Source organism: Diceros bicornis, chromosome 6 (assembly GCF_020826845.1).
Source record: "Diceros bicornis minor isolate mBicDic1 chromosome 6, mDicBic1.mat.cur, whole genome shotgun sequence".
Taxonomy (NCBI): Eukaryota; Metazoa; Chordata; class Mammalia; order Perissodactyla; family Rhinocerotidae; genus Diceros; species Diceros bicornis.
In genome coordinates this window covers 79,789,573-79,811,370 of record NC_080745.1, presented here as the reverse complement: position 1 = coordinate 79,811,370, position 21,798 = coordinate 79,789,573, and the positions used below count along the sequence as shown (strand labels likewise).

The 21,798-nt window shown below is 46.2% G+C and overlaps 1 protein-coding gene across 1 annotated transcript; it reads right to left on the bottom strand.

The window, feature by feature from the left end:
* Positions 1–1,013: 1,013 nt before the first annotated feature.
* Positions 1,014–21,738, bottom strand: LOC131406824 (pancreatic lipase-related protein 2-like). Its single transcript, XM_058542710.1, has 12 exons — positions 21,690–21,738; positions 18,986–19,140; positions 17,419–17,544; positions 15,479–15,613; positions 14,688–14,799; positions 12,816–12,935; positions 11,497–11,616; positions 8,998–9,116; positions 6,855–6,984; positions 4,597–4,708; positions 3,534–3,701; positions 1,014–1,152 (listed from the first exon to the last, which is right to left on the bottom strand). Exons 1-12 carry the CDS (start codon positions 21,736–21,738, stop codon positions 1,089–1,091), a joined length of 1,410 nt encoding a protein of 469 aa, XP_058398693.1. The 3' UTR covers positions 1,014–1,088.
* Between the last annotated feature and the right edge of the window lie 60 nt (positions 21,739–21,798).

Genomic DNA, 21,798 nt, shown 5'->3' with positions numbered 1-21,798 from the left:
TGGACAAATATATATAATGTAAAACTATCATAAAAGGATATTAATTGCATGAATATTCATAACAGGAAAATTTTGGAAACCACTTGTATGTCCATCAGCAGGGACAATGACACCACATGGATCCCTCGATGGAATCTGTTAAGCAGAGTGAAGAATGAAGAGGCTCTTTCTGTACCACTAGAGACTCGTATCCAATTTCTCATTTAGTGCAGAAAGCAAAGTGAGAACGGTGTCTATTGTATGCTACCATTTCTTTGGGGAAAAAAGTGGCTAGGATGGGGCTAGGGTGTGTGAGATGGTGAGATCTACCTATGTATATGTAGAATGTTTCTGGAAAAAACTCAAGTTGTCTCTGGGAAGAGGAACGGAGAGGCTTGAGGGTGAAGGTGGAAGGAGCTATACCTTGTATAAGAATAGTCTTCTGGATTATTTGCATTTTGTACCATGTGCGTGTATTAACTTTTTGTTAAGCCCCTCTACCTCCAATGGCACGGGCAGATTTTAACCTAAATAATAATCGCCCAGAGTTACTCATGCCACAGGCTGCTTTTCCATAGATCTGCTTCCTACCCTAGGAGGTCAAACGCTGGGTGGGTAACACGTGGAAGCAATGATGACCTTTTCAAACAGGACAGGACTTGATTAAGGAAATAAAATCCATTAGAGCAGGCCACACAAAGTGCCCTGGAGGAGAGAGATGGTGCCAAAGGTGGACCCAGGGGAGCTTTCAGGCCTCACCTCTGGCCAACTTGGCTCCAGTCCCCAAAATCATTTCTGAAATATGACCCCAGAACATGGATGATGTCAAACTAACACCTCAACATCAAACTGAGAGCATTAAAAATTTATTAGCACAAAGATACAAGAAAGCACCACATTTTTTTTTTCTGTGAGGAAGATTGGCCCTGAGCTAACCTCTGTGCCAATCTTCCCCTATTTTGTATGTGGGACGCTGCCACAGCATGGCTCGATGAGCGGTGTGTAGGTCCACACCCAGGATCCGAACCCAGAAACCCCGGGCCGCCAAAGTGGAGCACACCAACCCAACCGCTACGCCACCAGGCCGGCCCTAAGAAAGCACCACATTTTTAACAAGGGTAGAGAGATTGTAAAACGTCATCTTGCACCGTGTCACTGCTACAAAACTTATACCTGTGGAGGAAAACATTTTCAGCATGAGGCTCATTTGCTTGTGGAAATGTGACTTCAGATGAGTAAGCAGCATTTAGTCAACCCCCTGGAATTCAGACCCCTTTGACTGAAAAGCTCTACTACACCAGGCAGAGTCCAAGTGATTCTTACTAAACAAACACGCTCAAAAGCATCCCCCCCACCCCCCCGCTGTGGGCTCCTAACGTGCTGAGAGTGAAGCAGCCGTGTCAGACCAAGGATTGTCAAAATGAAGGGGTCTCTGGTGGGCCTGTAGCTTTGGTCCTGGCCTGGAGGTCCAGGGGCCAGGGCCGCCCCAGCCTGCCCAGAGGGGACGCTCCCTGTCGAGCTAAGATCATGGAGAGTTCTTCATACACTGCTTCTGGGAATGTTAAATGGGGCAGCTACTTTGGAAAACATCTGGGAGTTCCTTTAAAGGTTAAACAGAGAGTTATCATATGACCTAGCAATTCTGCTCCTAGGGAAATGAAAACATATGCTCACACAAAAACTTGTATATAAATGTTCATAGCAGCATTATCCTAATAGCCCCAAAGTGGAAACAACCTAAATGTTCATCAACTGATAAATAGATAAATAAAATGGGGTATATCCATATAATAGAAAATTATTTGGCAGTAAAAAGGAATAAAGTACTGATAGATGCTACAATATGGATGAACTTTGAAAACACTATGCTAAGTAAAAGAAACCAGTCACAAAGGACTATATATTGTATGATTCCATTTATATGAAATGTCCAGAATAGGAAAATCTATAGAGACAGAAAGCAGATTAGTGGTTGCCTAGGGGTGAGAAAAGGGATGGGGGGATGAGCTGGTGATGACTAATGGGAATGAGGTTTCTTTTTAGGGTGATGAAAGTGTTCTAAAATTGATTATAGTGATGATGGCACAACTCTGTGAATATACTAGAAGCCATTGAATTGTACACTTTAAATGTGTGAATTGTATGGTATGGGAATTATATCTCAATAAAGATGTTTAAAAATAAAAGATCATGGAGGGTTGTCACTTCCGAGGGAGCCTGGACAGGTTGGGGCAACCACCCAGCCATGAGATGCAGGGCACTTCCGGCCTCCTCCTACCCTTGGGGTGTCTTTAACTAAAGGGGGATGGTTGGCCAAGCCAGCCCTCCCTCAGGGCTCAGCTTCAGAAGGGGAGCTTGACAAGGGAGATCTTATGTGGGGTCGGGACTTCGGTGTTTGGGATATATAGTGTGTGAGCTGTACTGTTCTTGAAAACAGTAACTCCACTCCCACCCTCATCTAAATACTGTGAAACCCAGACAGTTCCACAATGTATTCCACTGCAAGGCCTTATGGACTCCTCAGCTCCACGTCTGGCTGTGTGAGCCAGACAGGCCCAGCGGAAAGAGGACTGGACTGGACGTCAGAAGACCTGGGTCCAAGTCCCTGTTGTGCCTCATGCTTGTGCTCTGCTCTTGAGTATACAAAGTAATGGCACAGCCATGGTGACATCTGATCCTTCCAACAACTCACCAAGCAATTGGGAATATCACCGTTTACAGCCAGCGCAGTTGTCATACAGCTGAGCAAGGTCTTGACGTGTGTTTTTGAAAACATTTTGAAGTCCAATAGTCTTCCATCTAGTCTCCCTGTGTAGCCTTCGACAAGTTACTTGACTTTCCAAATATCACTTTCCTCATCTTAAAATGAGAGCACTTAAAAGGTGATATTTAAGTTTCCTTCAGATGCTAACATCCTCTTATTTTCTGGTGATCCTCTTTCAAGGTGGCCTTCTTTCTTTCCACATTTTAAACACAGTTATGTCCTCTCCCAACTCCTACCAAGTAAGATTCTATTCCCTCAGAATAAGAGCTTGCCACTGTGAGCTAGATTCCAACTAGCCTAGATCCCTCTCATTCCATAGTTTCCAACCAAACCAATTTACACTAGTAACTGCACCCCGACTGAAATAACTCAGAGATTTCCTAGAAGTACTGCCCAGGTATTTTCCTTATTGTTTAAGACAAAACAGTCTCATATTTGCTGTTTCTCAAATCTATGCCTTACAACTGATCCCTTGCTCCAGCTAAATTGAATTTGGCTTAAGGAAAATGACGTTTGATTTTTCAAAGTAAATCAGATGGATGGATGGAGAGTTGAGATAAATAGTTGGGTAGATGAATGGCTGGATGACCAGCAGGATGAGGACACAGATATCTGGATGGATAAGTGGATAGGTAAGTGGTTAAGTGGTTGGACAGAAAGGGATAAATGAATGCATGGGTACATGGATACGTAGACAGGTAGGTGGGTGATTGGATGGATGGATGGATGCACAGATAGACTGACAGGTAAATATAGATAATAAGACTTAGATGGAATGAAAGATACGCACTCAGTCCCATCTTCACCACTTTGCACCGTGATCTGGGAAGCCCCCAGTTTGGGCCGGAAGAAATTTATCACATGGTTATTCCAGAGAAACTTAACCTTCTGGATTTTTCCAACATTGAGATCCACATCAATGTCAAGCATATGACTTGCATCTGGTTGGAGGGATCCTCTGAAAACGCAGACATAAATGTCATATCAGCTGGATATACGAATACATAAGATGATAGCAATCTATTGTTTCTCCAAACAACGGCTGCTGTTGGTTTTCTGCAAATACCTCAAATGACTTCATACACACCTAGGGGCTGTTAAAACACAAATGTATTTGTGAAGAACACACCTTTAAAAAATAGTGGGCTCTAGATTTTCTACTGTCCTACTTTGTCCCTAGATGGAAGTCAAATATCTGGGGTGGCATATTAACTCTGTAAGTTCACTACAGGACTAATTAATGAATGTCTTATGTTTAAAGATGCATGTGGCTTAGCAGAGGTCATTTGTTAGCATCTCATATATAGGATAGGAAGTTGTCAAAGAACTTCAACTTAACATGAAAAGTATTATGTAAAAGTTAGTGCAAAACAGAATCTAATTTTACAGAACAGTTATGCATTCATCCAACACATTCTTACCAAGCACCTCATATGTCCAGCAAAAGCTAAGAGCTAATGCTACCACAACAACAAGCTGGCCTCAGGCTTCCCCCATGTATGGGGGATGGAGTGTGTGTGTTGAAGGGGAGGAAGTTGCCGTATAAATGTGCCTCACTGAAGGAGAATTTGATATTCATAAAACTTAAGTTGGGAAGCAATGATTGACATTCCAAAAGGAGTTAGCACATATCCCATTTTAAATAGTGAGTTCCCTCTCTCTGGGCCTCGCTCTTCTCATATGTAAAATGGGGTGACAGAATTAGATGCTAAGACTTCCTTCTAGCTCTGACATACTAGGATTCAATGGGTGTGTATAATAGAGAGCTCGATTTATCAAGCAGTTTATGCTCAATCTTTTATGAATAATCTATTATGGAAAGTATGGCCATTTCACTTTACTATCAAACTTACTTGAAAATTTCATATTGTTTTGAGTTGCCATTACGTCCATACAAAGCAATCCTGATGTACCCACTCACTTTCTTTTTTCCAGCCAGTGTGACTGATACTCTGTATCTCCAACCTGTCCAAAGACATACAATCAGTTCAATTGACTCATCGTGTTGGAAAAAATGACCCCATGGAAGCATTATTGTTCCCAGCTCTGAATCCCCCATGGGTATGACTAATGGTTTTCTCGAATGAACTCGGGGTCCCAGGAATTCAGATTCTAGGTGGGGCCGAGGGACTCAGTGGGAGGTAAATATTATAGTTCAGCACAATCTCTTGCCAATACAGCAAGGCATGTGCCCTGATGGATGAAGGGCAGCTTGTTACTGCACCTGCATACCACCTTGCTAGACATCACTACACTAGAAAGGCCACAGGGAAAGGGAGATGTTTGTGGTTCCAGCATTTGGATAAACCACCTACTGCTCTCTTCTAGTTTTTTGCTATTTTCACATACAATGGATTATTCTCAATAGAAAAACAACCCAGATAAAACTTAAACCCTCTTTCATCCGTACGCCATCTACTTGCTCTCTACCATCTACCTCCATCCCAGGTTCTTCCTCGAGGTAACCAGTTTGGTCTCTACACTTAATCAAGTCCAATTGTTCCCAATCGGGGGTGATTGTGCACCCCTGGGGACATCTGACAACATCTGGAGACATTTTTGGTTGTCACAATGCGGGGGGGGGGATGCTACAGACATCTAGTGGGTAGATATCAAGGATCTGCTAAACATCCGGCAATGCACAGGTCAGCCCCCTACAACAACGAATTATCCAGCCCAAAATGTCGATAGTGCTGAGGTTAAGAAACTCTGATCTAGAACTTTCTCTGAGCGTTTACACACACACATATGTATATAAAAGAATATCTAGTGTTTTTCCCTCTCCCATAAATAGTATGTCCTATTATCTCCACCCATCCCTACTCCAAACTGACTCACCAGCCTTCTCTGTCCTGCCCTGTGTTCTGGAAGGCCACCCTCACCAGATATCTTTGCTGCTGGCTTTCGGTTGAGTTCAGCCAATAAGAGGGTTACGCAGGACATAGAAGTTGGGAGGAGAGAGGTGGAGGTATTTGCTCCCCTGCTCTCTCCTTGCCCTAGTACCAAGTGTCTAGCAGTAATTCCCTTCCCTATGAGAGCATGCCATTCCTGGATCTGCAGCCACTGGATTCTGGGTGACTTAGCATCCCTTCTTTGTTCCTTTAACCCTGACCACAGGTCTCAAAGTAGGCCCTTCAATAAAGTCTCTTCTTTTGAACCACTTGAATGAGTTCTCTTTCCTGTCGCGACCCTGACTGACGCATGTTTGTGCTGCATGTTGTTTCGCTACTTGCCTTTTCACTTAATATGCCTTAGAGGTTTTCTCTCTTCAGGACATAGAGCTATCTCCTTCTTTTTAAAGGTTATGTACAGTACTTGGTTGTTTGCCAATTGGTGGTCTTCTAGGGTTTTTTCTCCCCCCAGTCTTTTGGTATTAAAAACAATGCTGCAGTGAGCATCCTCGGGCATACCTTCTTATGCACACATGCAAGCATTTTCCTAAGGTGTATTCTGAGAAATGGAATGACCGGGTTAAAGGAATACACATATAAGACTTTGTAGATACTGCCAAACTGTTCTCTTTCGTGATATATATTGAGAAGATTACATGAAATGCTGTATATGAAAAGTGTTTTGTTAAGTGCTATATAAATTTTTTTTTTTTAATTTAAAACTCCCTTGGAAAACAATTGCTCTTCTATTCAGCCACCATGTGATATTACTTATAACAAACAAATCTTGATGATTTTACTATCTTGTACTTTTTAAATGAGCAACTGGGCAAAATAACAACACCAACACAGTGTATGAGTGTGTGTGCACATACATGTATGCACACGTGTATGCGTAGGTGGTATATGATAGATGATCACAGGCTGACTTCTTGACTTTGCTCCAGCTTGCCCTCTGATTCTGTTAATAGATCCATCCATCCAGCCACAGGGGTGGGTGGACATGTAACCCAGCCTGGGGTTGTACTTTACTCCACTGTACTTCATTGTACTTTACTCCACTGATCAGGATTATTGCTTAAAGGGGTGAACATGACACCCTTTTGGGCTGAGTGGAGTTGAGTTTCTGTCAGTTGCTACCCAGGATCCTGACTAATAAGACTGGTACACCTTTTAAAATTATTTGCAAGAATTTTTAAATGAGTAAAATGGAAACTTACAAGTAAAGTTACCACTGTCTCCCGTGTTTAGGAAAAAGGTTTGCCCCACAGCACTGGTTTTCCCCTGAAATTGGTCAGCATAGTGCCCCATTTTGGGGCATCCTTCAATTGGACAAGGGAAACAGCTACTCTAGTGAAAAAAACATAATTTGTTTGTTAGTAGTAGGCCTTTGACTCAACCAATCAGTTAATCAATGAATTCATCCTCCCATCCATCCTCTTATTTACCTATCCATACACCTATCCATCCTCCATCTACCCTCTCTTCTATCTACCCATCCATCCATCTATCCATTCATTCCCTATCCATCATCTCATCTACCTATCCAACTATCAATCTATCCATTCATTCCCCCATTCATCTTCTCATCTACTACCCATCCAACCATCCATCCATCCATCCATCCACTCTTCCACCCATCCACTGATCCATGTGTCCACCTACCCATGCATCCATCCTCAGACTTGTGTAGAGAAATGTACTAGGCCCTGCAGGGTACCCAAAGAAGTACTTGGAAAACTTAGAGTACTGTTGGGGAGACAAATCATATCCAGGAAATTGTAATATTACAATATGGAAGGGAAATGCAAGATGTCTCTGGGGAGGAGTAAGTGGGACAGATAACAAGTTATTTCAAAATAGCAGAGGAAGAGAAGATCTGTGACCATTTTCACATTAATGTGAATTATATAATTGATCCCTATTTGATGCTTTCCGAATGGTAGCTCATTAATTGCGCCTGGAGGAGGTAGTTTGCTCTTTTCAGATCAGACTAGCACTTTATGCTACAGTGTCACTGGTCCTCTGTTCTTTGCACTCACCACATCAATTTTGCATGATGTGCAGAACTATTTTGCAATTTGGAAAGCACAAGAGAAGTGAAGGAGGCTATGTGTATTGTTATCCATGCCCTAACAATAATGACACAACCAAGGCTACACAATGAATATTTACAGACCTTGGGGATTGAGTATGATGTCCTTTTTACCTTAGTTTAACCCAAGAATGTCAAGATCAAAATTACTTTTGAAAGGAAAACGTGTGAATTTAAATCTATTTTTATTTTTCCCTTTGAGAAAAAATATTTTGAAACTTCCGACTTTCGCAATCCCTAATGTAATAATTAATTAAAGTAAGAAACTCATCCCTTTTACATTGGTTTGTGATTGCAAAACATCACCTCACAGATTACTTAGGGGAAATAGTACTTTTATAATGGAGAAATCTGGCAGATTTTTTTTACCTTAACCAAGTAATCAAACTGTATGTTATCAATTAATGGGACCAAGCACGGCTAAATGAATACCTCTGGTTGTGATACACTGAAAAAGACCCAAATCACCCAGTGAATTACAAAGATACCATCAAACACGTTCAGATTGTAGGATATTCTACCGAACACCTGGCCTGAAGTCCTCATAACTGTCAATGTCCTGGAAGACCAAGAAAAAAATGGGGAACTGTTCTAGATTAAAGGAGACGAAAGAGACAAGACAATAGATGCAACGCAAAAAAGAGAAGGAAGGGAAGAAGGGAAGGAGAGAGGAAAAGAAAGAAAGAAGGAGGGAAGGAAGGAAGAAAAAGGAAGACATAGATCTAGAGGACATTATTTGGATATTTGGATTGAATATGGACCATATATTAGAAAATATTAGTTTATCAATGTCGAATTTCTTGAACGTTGTTCTATAGGAAAACGATCTTGTCCTTAGATGAATGATAAAGTATTTATGAGTAAATTGTCATAATGTCTTTAATTTACTTTCACATAATTTAGAAAAAAGTATACATACACACACCTCGTCACACACGTACACACACATATAAAATGTTAACAATTGGTGCATCTAGGTGATGAGTGTACAGGTAATCATTGTATTCTTCTTTCAACTTCTGTGTAGATTGGGAATTTTCTAGAATGAAAAGTTGGGGATCTAGAAAGGCCCAGCCCAGCCAGGTCTGTGTGGTCCCCCTCCTGCCCACCTGGCTCCCAGGAGGAAGCACACTGAGGCTCAGCATTTCCAGTACCTCCTCTCAATGGTCGTGGAGTTACAGCTCTTTGTTCATTCCAAGCCACAGGGACAAAACCACCAACCACAGGGCCACCACCAAAATATCCTCTGGGCCTCTGGTGTGACCTACCTCCTGGAACTCATCGTAGGAGGCACACGGGTAGCCCAGGAAGCCATCAGGGCTGAGGATACTGCTTGAGTAATACTTGTAGCTTCTTAGGTGGTTGCAAGCCGCAAAGTTTTGGGTTCCTGAGAAAGCAAAGCCTATGGGAGCTTGCTGAAGGCATTTCACTTTTGAAGCCTGAACCATTCTGACTGAGCCAGGAATCACCTCCACATTTCACAGATGGGTGTTGGCATTCCAAAACGCCTCGGTCACAATTAGAAATTTCTATCATCAGCTTTGACACACTCTGAGGCAAGTAGGAAATCTGGGGACTTGTTTAGTAATGGTGACTTCCTCTCCCCACCACTGTGTCCATTTGCTGAGGGCCGACTCAGCGAGGCAAGTGTTGAGGAGTGACAAGTTCTAACAACCGTGTTTGTCCAAACCTCCAGGGGCCACGCATGTAACAGAAACAAATGAGAAGGGCTGAGGGTTTGGGGGGGCAGAGGATGAGAAATATATAAATGGAGACAGAGAGAGAGAGAGAATAGCACAAGCTTTTAAAAGAGGTCCTACACAGCCTTTAATGGTGGTTGCATGTCAAAGGCCCAGATTGCTTGTTCTTCTGATTTTTCATGAGAAGCCAGCATCTTGACTTTCACATGAACATCTTTCCACACTTAAATGACGGCAGTACACTCCCATTTTTAAACTAGTCACTGTGAAGGCCAATCTCATGCCACTGTGGGTGGTGTTCTGCCCACAGGCTGCATTGTGAGAACTTGGGACCACCCTGGACAGGTCTCTTGCACGAACTAAGCTTTTCTGTGCCTGGGGCCTCAGGCTGAGAAATTCCTCCTCCTTACTATTCCAGGCACAAAATAAAAGCAGCAGAGAACAAGGTCACTGTGGCCTCTGGCCACTCTTATTTACCATCTTTTCCTTTAAACCAAAGTCCTCTTGTTTGGAAAATTGTTTATTTCTCCAGCTACTAGGTTCAAAACTTCCCATGGAGTGACCCACAGTGACCTTGGACATACCTGGGACCACTTCTGGGGGGTGTGGTGGGCTTTGTCCACTACCCATGGAGAAAGGAACATTCCCCTTTGTGCCCAGGGGGTTAGCTCTCCACAACTCCCAGCTCCACTGCACCCGACGGCCCAGCGACTTCCAGCTGAAGCCAAGTTCTGCCTGCCCCACACCTACTCTCATTACCAGACAACAGAACCTGTTTCGAACTTAATTGTTTCTTTCATCCAAAATTGCTGCCCAGGGATCCCATAATAGAGGAGCAAGTGGATTTAATTGCTCCTCAGTGCCCAGCGCCTGGGTGACTTGGAGCTTCACACAATAGAAAGACTCCAGTGTTCATGGGCTTGTTCACTCTCAATTGCCTCTTTAATTAAAACTGGGCTCCTGGCTATTATGTGTGCCCCACTTGTCACTTCTGGGAGGGGGCAGCCCTCACTGTAACTCTGGTGTTCTTTCAGGGAGCGGAACAGCCACGTCTTCCCTGGGGTTACCTGGTGCTGAGCAGAGAGGAGGTAAAAGCTCCATTTACTGTCGGTGGATGTTGGCTGTTGCTTCATCGACCCTGCTCTTTAACATCAGCATGTGGAATATTAAAATGCCACAGAGGGCCACTCAGCTCAACGTAATGGACTGTTCTGTTTGCTCTGGGCTGGGCCCTGAGCAGGGTACTGGGGTGGCTGGGATGCCCCCGACACAGCCCCTGGCCTCAGGGAACTACCAGCTCAGAAAAACAAAGACTAAAATGAAATGATCAGACTCAACGCCTCCACTTTCAGAGAGGAGAGTGAAGCTTGATTTCAGTGTGGGGGGGGGGGGGCGACAGGAATAGAGCAAAGGCCAGAACAAGGGACAGCTAATGGAGACAGTGCGTTAGGTCACCTGATCTTAGGGGCACTGAGCCTGAACTCAGATAAATGCAGACGCACACAAGGCTCAACCCCCAGACCTCAGGTCCTGCCCCTACAGGCACGGGCACTCCAAATCCACACAGCATGTCCCCAATTGGTCTTCTTACCAGCGCAGTCCCCCTCCATACCTAGCACCTGACAACAGCAAATGGCAAGGAAGTCAAAGCCCTTCAAATCTTTGCTTACACCCTGTAGTTCTTCAAGGAGCAGGCACTGAAGGAGGATGCGGGCCAAAGCCAGGGCTGGGTGTTTGCCAGTGTGTCAGTGCAGGCCAGATCTCAGCATCCTGATAATGGGGGGAGGTGGCACAGGCTGGGGCATGAGGCTGGGCTTTGCAGCCAGAAATTGGGCTTCAATCTAGGGTGGCCTTGGGCAAGTTTTATAACTTTGCTGAACCCCAGTTTCCTCATCTGTAAAATGGGGCTAATCAGAGTAACTATCTCACGACTTTGTTGTGAAAATGCCTGGCACAGAAAACGCACTCCATAAGTGGCGGCACATTCAGTATTATGAAGGCCAGACCACACACCCTGTTTTCTCCCCAAGGGACGCAGCTGCTGTCTTCCTTTTCTTACTTACGTACCTTCCCATAGTCCATTTATGTCAATGATGGTTGAAAGGATATTTTTCTGACATCCAGGCATTTGATTTCCTCCATTTGGATAGAAATCCAGATGGCCCACCTTTTGGCTCATTCCAAAACCTGAAACATTGGAAGGAGAGGTGAGCAGGGAGGTAAGTGGTCTCAAAGTGAGGTGGTGGCCACAGAGAGTGTCAACTTGTTGCAACCAGAGTGAGAGTCTTCTTGGCAAATTCTCCCCGAGCATGGCCACTCTGTCTCTGTCTCTGCAGAAAGTTCTCAGAGATGAGCACTTGCCAAGGACAAGGAGATAGCAGAGGAAGTGAGATGAGGGGGAAGGGAGGCTCTGGGTGAGTATGCACACATGTGTATTTGTATGTGTGACTGTCGCCTGTCTGTCTTGGAGACACCCTGAACAATACTTGTATGCCCTGATACCACTGTTCACCAGTAGACACATATCAGGACTGCTGCAATTTTTATTACTTTCAATAAATGTTAAAAATTTGATTTCTATGTTATATTGTTATATGGAGAGAACATAACATTATATTGTTATTTCAAGAGCCCAGCAAAATGGCTAGGTGCTTTGGGTTTTGAAGCACACAGACCTGTGATCTACCTACAGACTCCAGGATCTTAGGCAATTACTTGACATTGTTTAGCCCTAGTTTCTTCAGCTATGAAATGGTAACAATAATATCTACTTTTTAGAATTGTTACAATGATTAATGAGCTAATGAGTACAAAATGTTCCATATAGACATGGTAAACACTCAATAAGTGATATCATCATCATCATTATTATTAAAAACATATCCTTTATTGGCACATTTCATGAGTGGTTGTATAAGAAAATATTGAAAAAAAATGTTGATTTTAGAAGAATTAAAGAAAAGGATATATTTAATCTCCCGTAAAACAAACTGTAACCAAAGCTTTGGCAAAAAAAGTAAGAAAAAATTTCAAAAATTAACTGAATTTTGCAAGTACAGGTCAAGCATCAGTAATGAACACATCTGCCACTCTGGATATTGGCAGACTAGGGAAGATGCAGGGTTTGAAGACTGAGCGACAACCTTCCACAGGCTGTAGAAGTTTTTTGTTCTGCCTGGGGCTGCAGGCTGATACCACTGGCACGGTACTGCCTGTTTATTTGTGGCTGGCACCCATTCCAATTGGTTGGTGCCCAAGCTATTGCTGTGATTAATCATTTTGAATACCACCCCTGCAGTATGTGTATGTCAAGGGGGGAGGGAGGTTGCCTAGACTCACTGTCATCAGTCATAGCTAGTCACCATGAGGCAGAATGAGGAACTCACCGAGGAAAGGAATTATGGGAGCAGAATCTGTGTGAATTGCATCCACAAACATGGCATCAGACGGGTCCAGGCGAACCTCCTCAGGTGTGCCCTGGAAGCACGGCTCTGCTGGATCCAGTCCTGAAAGGGGAGAGGTAGACAGTAGACCCAGGATCTAACCCCTGTACCCACAGAATCCTGGGGGTTCCTGGGCAAAGGGCCCCATACTCCAGCAGCCAGGGTTTGAGGAATTGTGTCTGCAGCTTCTGGTCTGCTTGGGAGAGAGAGGCTGGGACAGACAGGCTGCAAGTGGGGTCATTGCCTATCAAAGAACATCCAGAAATGCCCAGTGCCTGGGCTCCATGGAGGATCCAGTGGTACCCCTGGCCCCTCATCTCCCTTTTCTTTTTTTCCCTCACACATGTTACTACCTGGCCACTGCGCTCCAAGACTGCAAGCTCCCTGGATTGCCCAGCTCCTTCCCGGTCCCGGAGCCCTGCACAGTCTATCCCTCTGTGTCTTTGCTTATGCTGTCCCCAGCCTGAGGCTCACTTCCCCACATTCTCCTCTCATCTAAGTCTTTCCCCTCCAAGACCTGGCTCAAGCACCACCTCCTCATGGAAGATTTACCTTCTCGTTTCTCAGTCCATTCCATCCACATTGCACAGGATTCTTTTGCATTTACTAATTCTGCTTTGAATTTTATTTGCTACTCAGTTGTCTGCCTCCTGGACTAAACTGGATTTCCTGAAGCAGAGGCTGTGCCTAGTTCATCTTCAAAGGGAAGCAGAGGGTGGCAGGGGCATGGCACACAGGACTCAGTGACCTGTATTCCAGCCCCGGCTCTGCTCAAGGTCAGATGCCCGTCCTCTCTGAGTTTTCAGCTTCCTTATCTGGAGAGCGGACATAACCACCACCTACCTTACAGGGTCACTGTAAAAATCCCATGAGAAGATGTAGGACAAAGGACTGCAAACCGAAAAATTCTACGTGAACGTGAACAGTTATCCTTTATCCCTCACCCAATGCCTAGTACAGCAAAGCCCTGAGCAAAGGAGACATTCATTAATTTTTTTTTTTTTTTGTGAGGAAGATCAGCCCTGAGCTAACATCCATGCTAATCCTCCTCTTTTTGCTGAGGAAGACTGACTCTGAGCTAACATCTATTGCCAATCTTCCTCCTTTTTTTCCCCCAAAGCCCCAGTAGATAGCTGTATGTCATAGTTGCACATCCTTCTAGTTGCTGTAGGTGGGACGTGGCCTCAGCATGGCCGGAGAAGCGGTGCGTCCCTGCGCGCCCGGGATCCGAACCTGGCCCGTCAGTAGCGGAGCGCGCGCACTTAACAGCTAAGCCACGAGGCCGGCCCTCATTAAATGTTGAATTGAACTGTTTGCCAAAGTTACATACTGATTTGGCTGCACAAAATAAGTAGTTGTCTGTGTCTATGTCTTGTGTGCATTCATTTTGCCTAGTGATTCATTCATTCATTCAGTATTTACCGAGCACCTCCTGTGGCAGGTCTCAGCTAGCCACTTTCCTTTTCTGCCTGTGCCTGGCACAAAGACAATCAGTAAATATTTGTGGAACTGAAGAATTAATGTTAAAAAAACAATCATTTGACTTTTTTTACTTTGCCATATTCTGGCAGTAATAACCCTGAAGTCATGGGTTTAATGTGCTGGTTATATATATTTTTTTATAAATGCATTTTTATTCACAATCATATTACTTTCTAATACATATGAAAATATATGCACCATTATTTTTTAATTTAAGTCCGGGCATCACCTAAAATCAGTGCCCGGAGGACCAGTAGGGGCGCCCTTGGCCGTAGGAACTGCCCAGGCGCGGCCTCCACCGCGCGCACCCCGGGCTGGGCCCCGCGCCCCTACCTGTGATCCTGCCCACGCGGCCCCCCAGCCTCCGGCCGGCCTCCCCCGCCGCGTGCGCGCCCAGGCTGTGGCCGATGAGGTGCACGTCCTCGGGGTCGTAGCCCAGCTCGGTCTGCGGAGGGATGACGCGTCAGGTCCCACAGGACCGGGTGGGGACGCGCCGGCTCTGGGAGCGGGGATGCGGGCGGGACTCGGCTCCAGGACGCCGCCCAGGACAGCGCGACCCGGCCTTGGAGCCCTGCGGACGGGCCGGTGCGCGGGGCAACAGTGCTGACCAGCGGCCAGCGCGTCAACTGCAGGCCGCTTTGGCCGGGACTGGACGTCCGCTGCCTCCTCCCACCCACACCCCACCGCGGGGCCCCCTCCTCTCATCCCTGGCAGGGGTTGGGCCTGTCTGGGGAGAGCGTGGGCAGTGGGGCTCCACTCTGGGGCGCTCCAGAATGACCTTCCGGAAGGCTGTAAGGGGCCTTGCCTCACGGGCTGAGAACTGCTCAGCAGCCCAGCCTGCTCTAGAAGTCCCACAACAGCCTGCAAGGGAGGCTTATTTCAAAAGGGGAAAGTGAGGCTCAAAGACGTTAGTTTGCCCCGGGCCCCACAACCGGGGATCTTCAGGACAATGCAGAGGGAGGAAGGGTGCAGCTTCATCTGGGAAAGGCCCTTCTTGGGCTTCCAGGCTTCCAGGCCCTGCCCCTGCCCACGGGTCTCCAGGCTGCCTCTGGGTGCAACGGTGGTGCTTGCCTGCTTCTGTCTCTTGCCCCTACCCACAGGACGTGGCCCAGACAGGGTTTTACCGACAGCTCTTGAATGAAGAAAGCGATCTCTGCTCCCACCACCCGGATGTTGTGGACGGCTTGAGTATATTCTGTCCAGGCTCCACGTCTCCAATCCACACTGATGCAGTTCACCTCCTCCACTTTCAAAATTTTCTGGGGAAGACAAACAAGGGGAGAAACCACTTTATTAACAGCCAAAGGTTGCACACTCCAAAGATAGGAATTCACATCCATCAAGCATCCAGTTTGTGTCAGAGCTTTAATATTCTTCACACTTGTCTTGATCCTCACCACATCACTATGAACTGGGTCTACTTATCCTCACTTAACAGATGTGGAAACTGAGGCCCGGAATGGAGTAAGTGACTTGTCTAAGATCCTACAGATGGTTATTGACACCACCAGGTCTGAAAGGTCACTTACTAGATCAGGGATTAGCAAAGTATTACCTGAGGGCCAAATCTACCTGCTTTTATAAATAAAGTTTTATTGAAACACAGCCACACCCATTTGTTTATATATTGTCTATCTTTGCTTCTGAGCTACAAGAGAGTTGAGTTGAAACCATGGCCCACAAATGCTAAAATATTTGCTACCTGGTCCTCTACAGGAAAAGTTTGGCAGCCCTTGCAGTAGATAGCTGAAGCCACAGGGGTGCTGCATTTATGTTCTGAACAATGCTTCGGTGGGAGATATAAGGTATTGAGGGACAAGTTTAATAAGATAAAATTTAGATTGAGGTAGACTACAACTCTCCTGAATACATGCATCTTTTATATCATGCAGTATGACCACAGTCAACTGCCCAAGCACAGATACTGGTCCCCTGAGGGGGAAAAATAAACGTCAGAAAAGGCCACTCCATATCCTTTGTTCATTTTGGGATGCCCTAGACTGCACCTTGATTTGAGATGGGAAGCAGTTGGGTGGAGGCCAGGGCATCATGGTGGACAGCATACCCCCAATTCTCTCATATCTAAGTTCACACAGCCTCCTTCTGGCACTCAGGGGGCATGTGTAAACACCCCAACACCAAGAGGATCAGAGAACCCTTAGGCAGAAGCTGCTGGAGGTCTATTGCAGGAGACCAAGGCCCTAAGAGTAGGTATCTCCTACAGGGTAAATCTGTAGACACACAGGATTATGGTGTCTTATGGACAGAAGACCTGGTTTTGCATTCCACCTCTGGATTTGACTTTGGGCAAGTATTGAACTTCTTTGTGCCTTCATTTCCTCATCTGTAAAATGGGAACAATATCTATATCTTCCTTACAGCATTGCTGGGAGGGTCAAATGGGACAAGGACTTGAAGCGATTAGCACAGTGTCAGGCTCATAATAAGTGCTCGAGAAACGGATGTTACAAATAATAATTCACTACTAATATTCATGATAATTTTAGAGCCACACTATCCAATACTGTAGCTACTAGCCAAATGTGGCTATTTAAAATTAATCAAAATGAAATAAAATTTAAAATTAAGTTTTTTGGTTACACTAGCCACATTTCAAGTGCTCAATAAACACAGGTGGCTAGTGGCTCCTGATGTAGACAGCACAGATATAGAACATTTCCGTCATTACAGAAAGTTCTATTTGATAACTGTGCTTAGACGGTAAATTTTAAGTGTTTTTATGTTACGCAGGGTTTGATGTAAACCAACAGAGACAAATGCCAGGAAATTTGCTGTAGTCTCCACGTCTGGGACTTTCTGATTGGACTCTGGGTCTCTTCAGCCTCAAGAGGAGGTGGTTGGCTAAAAGTTGGTGGGTTGGGAGAGCTTGACAATGGTTGCCCCTGAGAACCCACCAAGGTGTTTCCTTGGTGGTTGAAGGAAGGACCCATCTCTTCCTGAAGTATTTTCTTTCTCAGTCTCAGGGGCATTGGGGCTGCAGTGTTTGAATCTGTGTGCTGGGTGTTGGTCTCACCAGGGAGTGGCGAGGAGGGTGGACCCCTACCTTGCACATGTCTGACGGCCAGCTGTCCTCCCCCTTGTCTATGAAGCCGTGGATGATGAAGCGTGTCTTGCGGCCCAACTGGAAATTTGAAGCCTCGACGGTGGCTAGGTCGGTGGCAGTGATCAGCTGGTGTAATTAGAAAAGATGGATTTGAATGTTGGCCTTTCCAAACCGCAGACCTGTTAGAGCCAGTTCCAGTAAGACTGAGGTCACAGGTTTAAATCCTGTAAAATTGGGTCGGGCTAGAACAGGAGTTCCTGACTGGGGGTTTGAGGATAGAATTCAGGAAGTCCAAGTTCATGGACTTTCTATTTTCATTAACCCCTAACTGAAATATAGCATTTCTGTTAATTATGAAATTAGGCAACAAGCCACAGTAGTCTTAGCAACACTCTGTCACCAGTAGAAGTCACAGATATGTTCAAGTCACAGATATGTTCATGTCAGTTGTTGCAGATATTTTAAAAGTCATTTATACTCATTACTATTTTAAATTACAGTGATTATTAGACCAACCCATAGACCTTGTTATTTAGTGAGACAATAAAGCAGCACATATATTACTATATCACATATTTATCTTTTTTAATGTTCTGATAACTGTTTTTTGCTATAATTGGTTTCCTTATAATCCAGTGTATTTTATTTTATGCATTTAAAAACATCATCCTCAGCAGAGGTATCAGAAGCATCAGGCGTGAGGGAGATGCAGCTCAGTAGAGTTGTGAGGGCATCTCCAACTAGTGAGACTTAAGGACAGACCCCTACACGCCCACGGGCCTATTCAGGACCCCCTCCACAAGCCCATGGGCACAATGCCTAAAAAGGATCACAAAATAAAAACAGCACAACAACCACATCCAAGCAGACTCCCACTGGGGGCTCTGAGTGGGGAATTTGTCACCTAGGATCCCGCAGTAGGTGACCTCAGGGACCAATAGACAGATACCTGGCTCTCTAAACTCTGCCAGGGACCAGAGCTGCGAGCTGCTTGAATTCTGAGCAAGTTCTTCTGGTCACTTCTAAGCACTTGGAGTTAGCCCGTCCTGCTTCTGCCTGGCAGGCCTTCTGGAACCTGAAGGATGCTCCCAGGCTCCTCACCTTTTCTTTCTTGTGGTTAAATGTCCCTTCTCCCCACCTATCTTCTAGCTCCTCGGGAAGGATTTACATCCCCCCACCCTTACCCCCTGAAGGGCTTCTCTCCCTCCACTGCCCAGTGCAGGAAAAAGACAGACCCTCCTGGGGTTACTCTAGGCCTGGGCTTCTCCATAAAAGCTGCTCAAAGCCCCTTTCTCCCAGGAGCAGGGTTCCCGTGCTGGGAAGCCCCTGAAGTTCTGTGCACGTGTGTGTGTGAATGTGTAAGTTTCTGGGTTGGGTGCCATAGATTATATCAGATACAAATAGGAGTTTATGAGCCTGAGAACTAAGATGGCTCGAGGTCTAACGTTGGTGAAGGAGCATCACCCGGAAAGTTCCAAGGCAGTGAATTTTTCCTTAGGCAACCGTGTGAAGGCCCCAGTATGGGCACCCAAATCCACCGCCATGCGGTCTCCATGCCCACTCTTACTTGGTAGTTGTTCGGATTCTCATTTGTGTACAGAAGAAAGCCGGTGTCAATGTCCTTGGGGGCCCAGGGAAGTAACTTCAAAGGCCGCTGAAGGATCCCGGCCCACGGTTTTTCATCAGAAAAGCAGCCAAGAGGTGGATAGCAGGTCTCCTTTCCTGGGGCAGGAAGAGCAATAGACAGGACACTTACGAGATTCTGAAAAGGAGCAGTGTCATCTCAGCTGCAGGAGGACTCTTCAGGGTCAGCCCAGGGCTGGCTAAGGCCAATGGTGGTCTTGGTCTTTGCCAGTAAGTGTTCCCCAAACTTCTATGGTGCTAAGAGTCACCTGGGGGCTGGGAGTGAATGTGTGTCTTGCACATACACATTCCCAGGCCCCGCCCTCAGAGATTCTGATTCAGAGGTTCTGGTGTTTAATAAGTACCCTTATCATCAGGGCAAGTGGGGAATCGCTAAGAGTTCCTGGGAACCTTCTGCTTTAAAACTACCTCCTGGCCCCTTTACATATATTCATCAAGCATCAAGTATTTATCAAGTGCCTAAGAATTCTGTAGCACAGATGCTTCTTCGTTCGCGCTGACATCTCCAGTACGTCAAGCACAGGCCGTGCACATAGGAGGCATTCGTGGGTATTTGTCCAATTTGCATGTCTTCATGTCATCCTTTTATGTGCATTTTTCTCCCAAATTATTCTCTACCATTTCAGATTTTCCCTGTTGTTCTTCGAAAAGGTAAATTTCTTAAGAACAGGGATGATTTATTTTTGCATCATACTGCATGTAGTAGGGGCTCATGACATGCAACTGATGACCCAAATAACCACGTGTCAATCTGAGGGTCCTTTCTCTGGTCCACGTTTTCACAGGAGAGGGTCACTGAGGGTGACAAAGTCAAATCCAGAGGATTACAATGGGTCTTCTCTCTTAGACTTCCTCAACTCCTAAACTGATGGTGCCAAATATTGGTCATTCATTCAAAAACTGGTAGTAGTTAATATTTGTTGTTTAGTACGTGCTAAATACCACACTAGTGCTTTACCAGTGTAGTCCCACTTAAGCCTCAAAACAGCCCCGTAAGTAAGGGATTAGCATTACCCCTGTTTCACAGATAAGGAAACCAAGGCATAGACAAAGTATGCTGCCCAAGGTCACAGCCATGGTAGAGCCAGGATTGGAACCTGAGAAGTTTAATTGGGAATAAAGCTCGGCAGTGAGGAGGCAAAAAGACAAATCAGGTACAAACCCTGCCCTGAAAGAGAGGAAATCTAATGGAGAATGCATTCTGGGAAGCAGGAAGAGTCCTGGAGGAAGGGCTGTAGGAGGAAAAAGCAAGGCTTGCTTCAGAGGTTAACGCAGGGGCTCGAAGGCCAGATTGAGACACCTGGGCTGGTGGTGGATGGCAGGGAAGTGTTGGAGGGTGGGCTGGGGGCTGTGCTTCATGAAGGTGTTTCAGGGAGCGAGTGTAGGTGGCTCAGAGGCAGGAGAGCTTGGGAGAGGCCAGCGGGGGGTGGGGCAGTGCAGGGCGGTGGGACTGAAGAGGTAAAGGGCATTCTAACTTCAGATGACAGTGGAAATTAAGGGGGTGATATTCCAGCCTGGTTTGGGACAAGTGAATTTGAGGTGCGATGGGAGGGCCTGCTGGAGCTGCCTGGAACTTGGAGGGGGATAGGGGGTGACCAGAGGCTGGGCAAAGCGGAAGCCCTGAGGAAGAGAAAGATGAGGAGAGTGCCTGGGAGTGACCTTTGGGAGCGCCCAAGTCTGGGGCAGGAGGAGGCGGCAGATCAGCACAGGAGACCAGGGGGATCAGAAAGGCCTGGAGGAGCAGCCGGACCCACCCAGGCTCTGCTGTCAGGATCTGGGTCTTGCTGCACGGCCAAGATGGAAGGGAATGCAGAAGTGGACTGGGGACAAGGCTAGGACTCAAGACGGAGGAGTCGCGATGCAGAAGAAAGCCCCAGCAGCGTTTAGGGGGGGCCAAGCCAGGCAGTGAGGGATTCTGAGTGATGGGAGGAGGTGAGGCAGGGAGGGAAAGAGACTCCCGAGTGCATCTGTGAGGTCTACCTGTGACGAGGTGGGGGATGGGAAGTAAGCAGGCTGGGAGCTCAAGGGGGCTTTGGTGGCAAGGGAGGTGATTTCTGTTTGAGGACAAGTAGACCTTGGATATCTGTGTCTGTATCCTTTCTGGACAGAAGCCAGAGGAGAGGGTCAGATTGGAGCTGGAGAGATGGAGACAGTAACTGTGAGAGGAGTGAAAGGGGGGCCGTGGGCAGGAGGGCTCTGGCAGACCTGGCAGGACAGGAGTTCTCAGGCGCATCACATCCGTGGGGCTTTAGTCTGCAGACATGCACTTGTCCACTCAAGGGACTGAGGGTGTGGGGGCCTGACAAGAACATCCTGCTCTCTACCTGCCCCAGCTGCCTTCCACCTCTGCCCCCTCTCCCCACCTCACAGCCACTAGAGCCTTCGCAGGAGGAATGGGACAGAGCACGAGGATTACCCGGGATCATCCCTGTCAAGCACGTTGCCCTGTGTTTGCCACAGAGTCAATGCTCCCCGAATGGTGGCGATTGTTGTTTTTCTTGAAATAATGATAATGCTATTAATGATGATGATGATGATGATGATGATGATGCCTCTAGCTGCCTCACCCAAAGGCCAGCCCAGGCATAGTCACTTTCTCCCCAAAGGGATAATGACAGCATCCTCACCTCTGACTGTGGCCAGCAGGAGAAGGCCGATGGTCCAAGAGGGCAGCATCTATGTGGATGAAAACACAGACATGCACAGATACCACCGGCATGGGTATGAGGCTGGCAG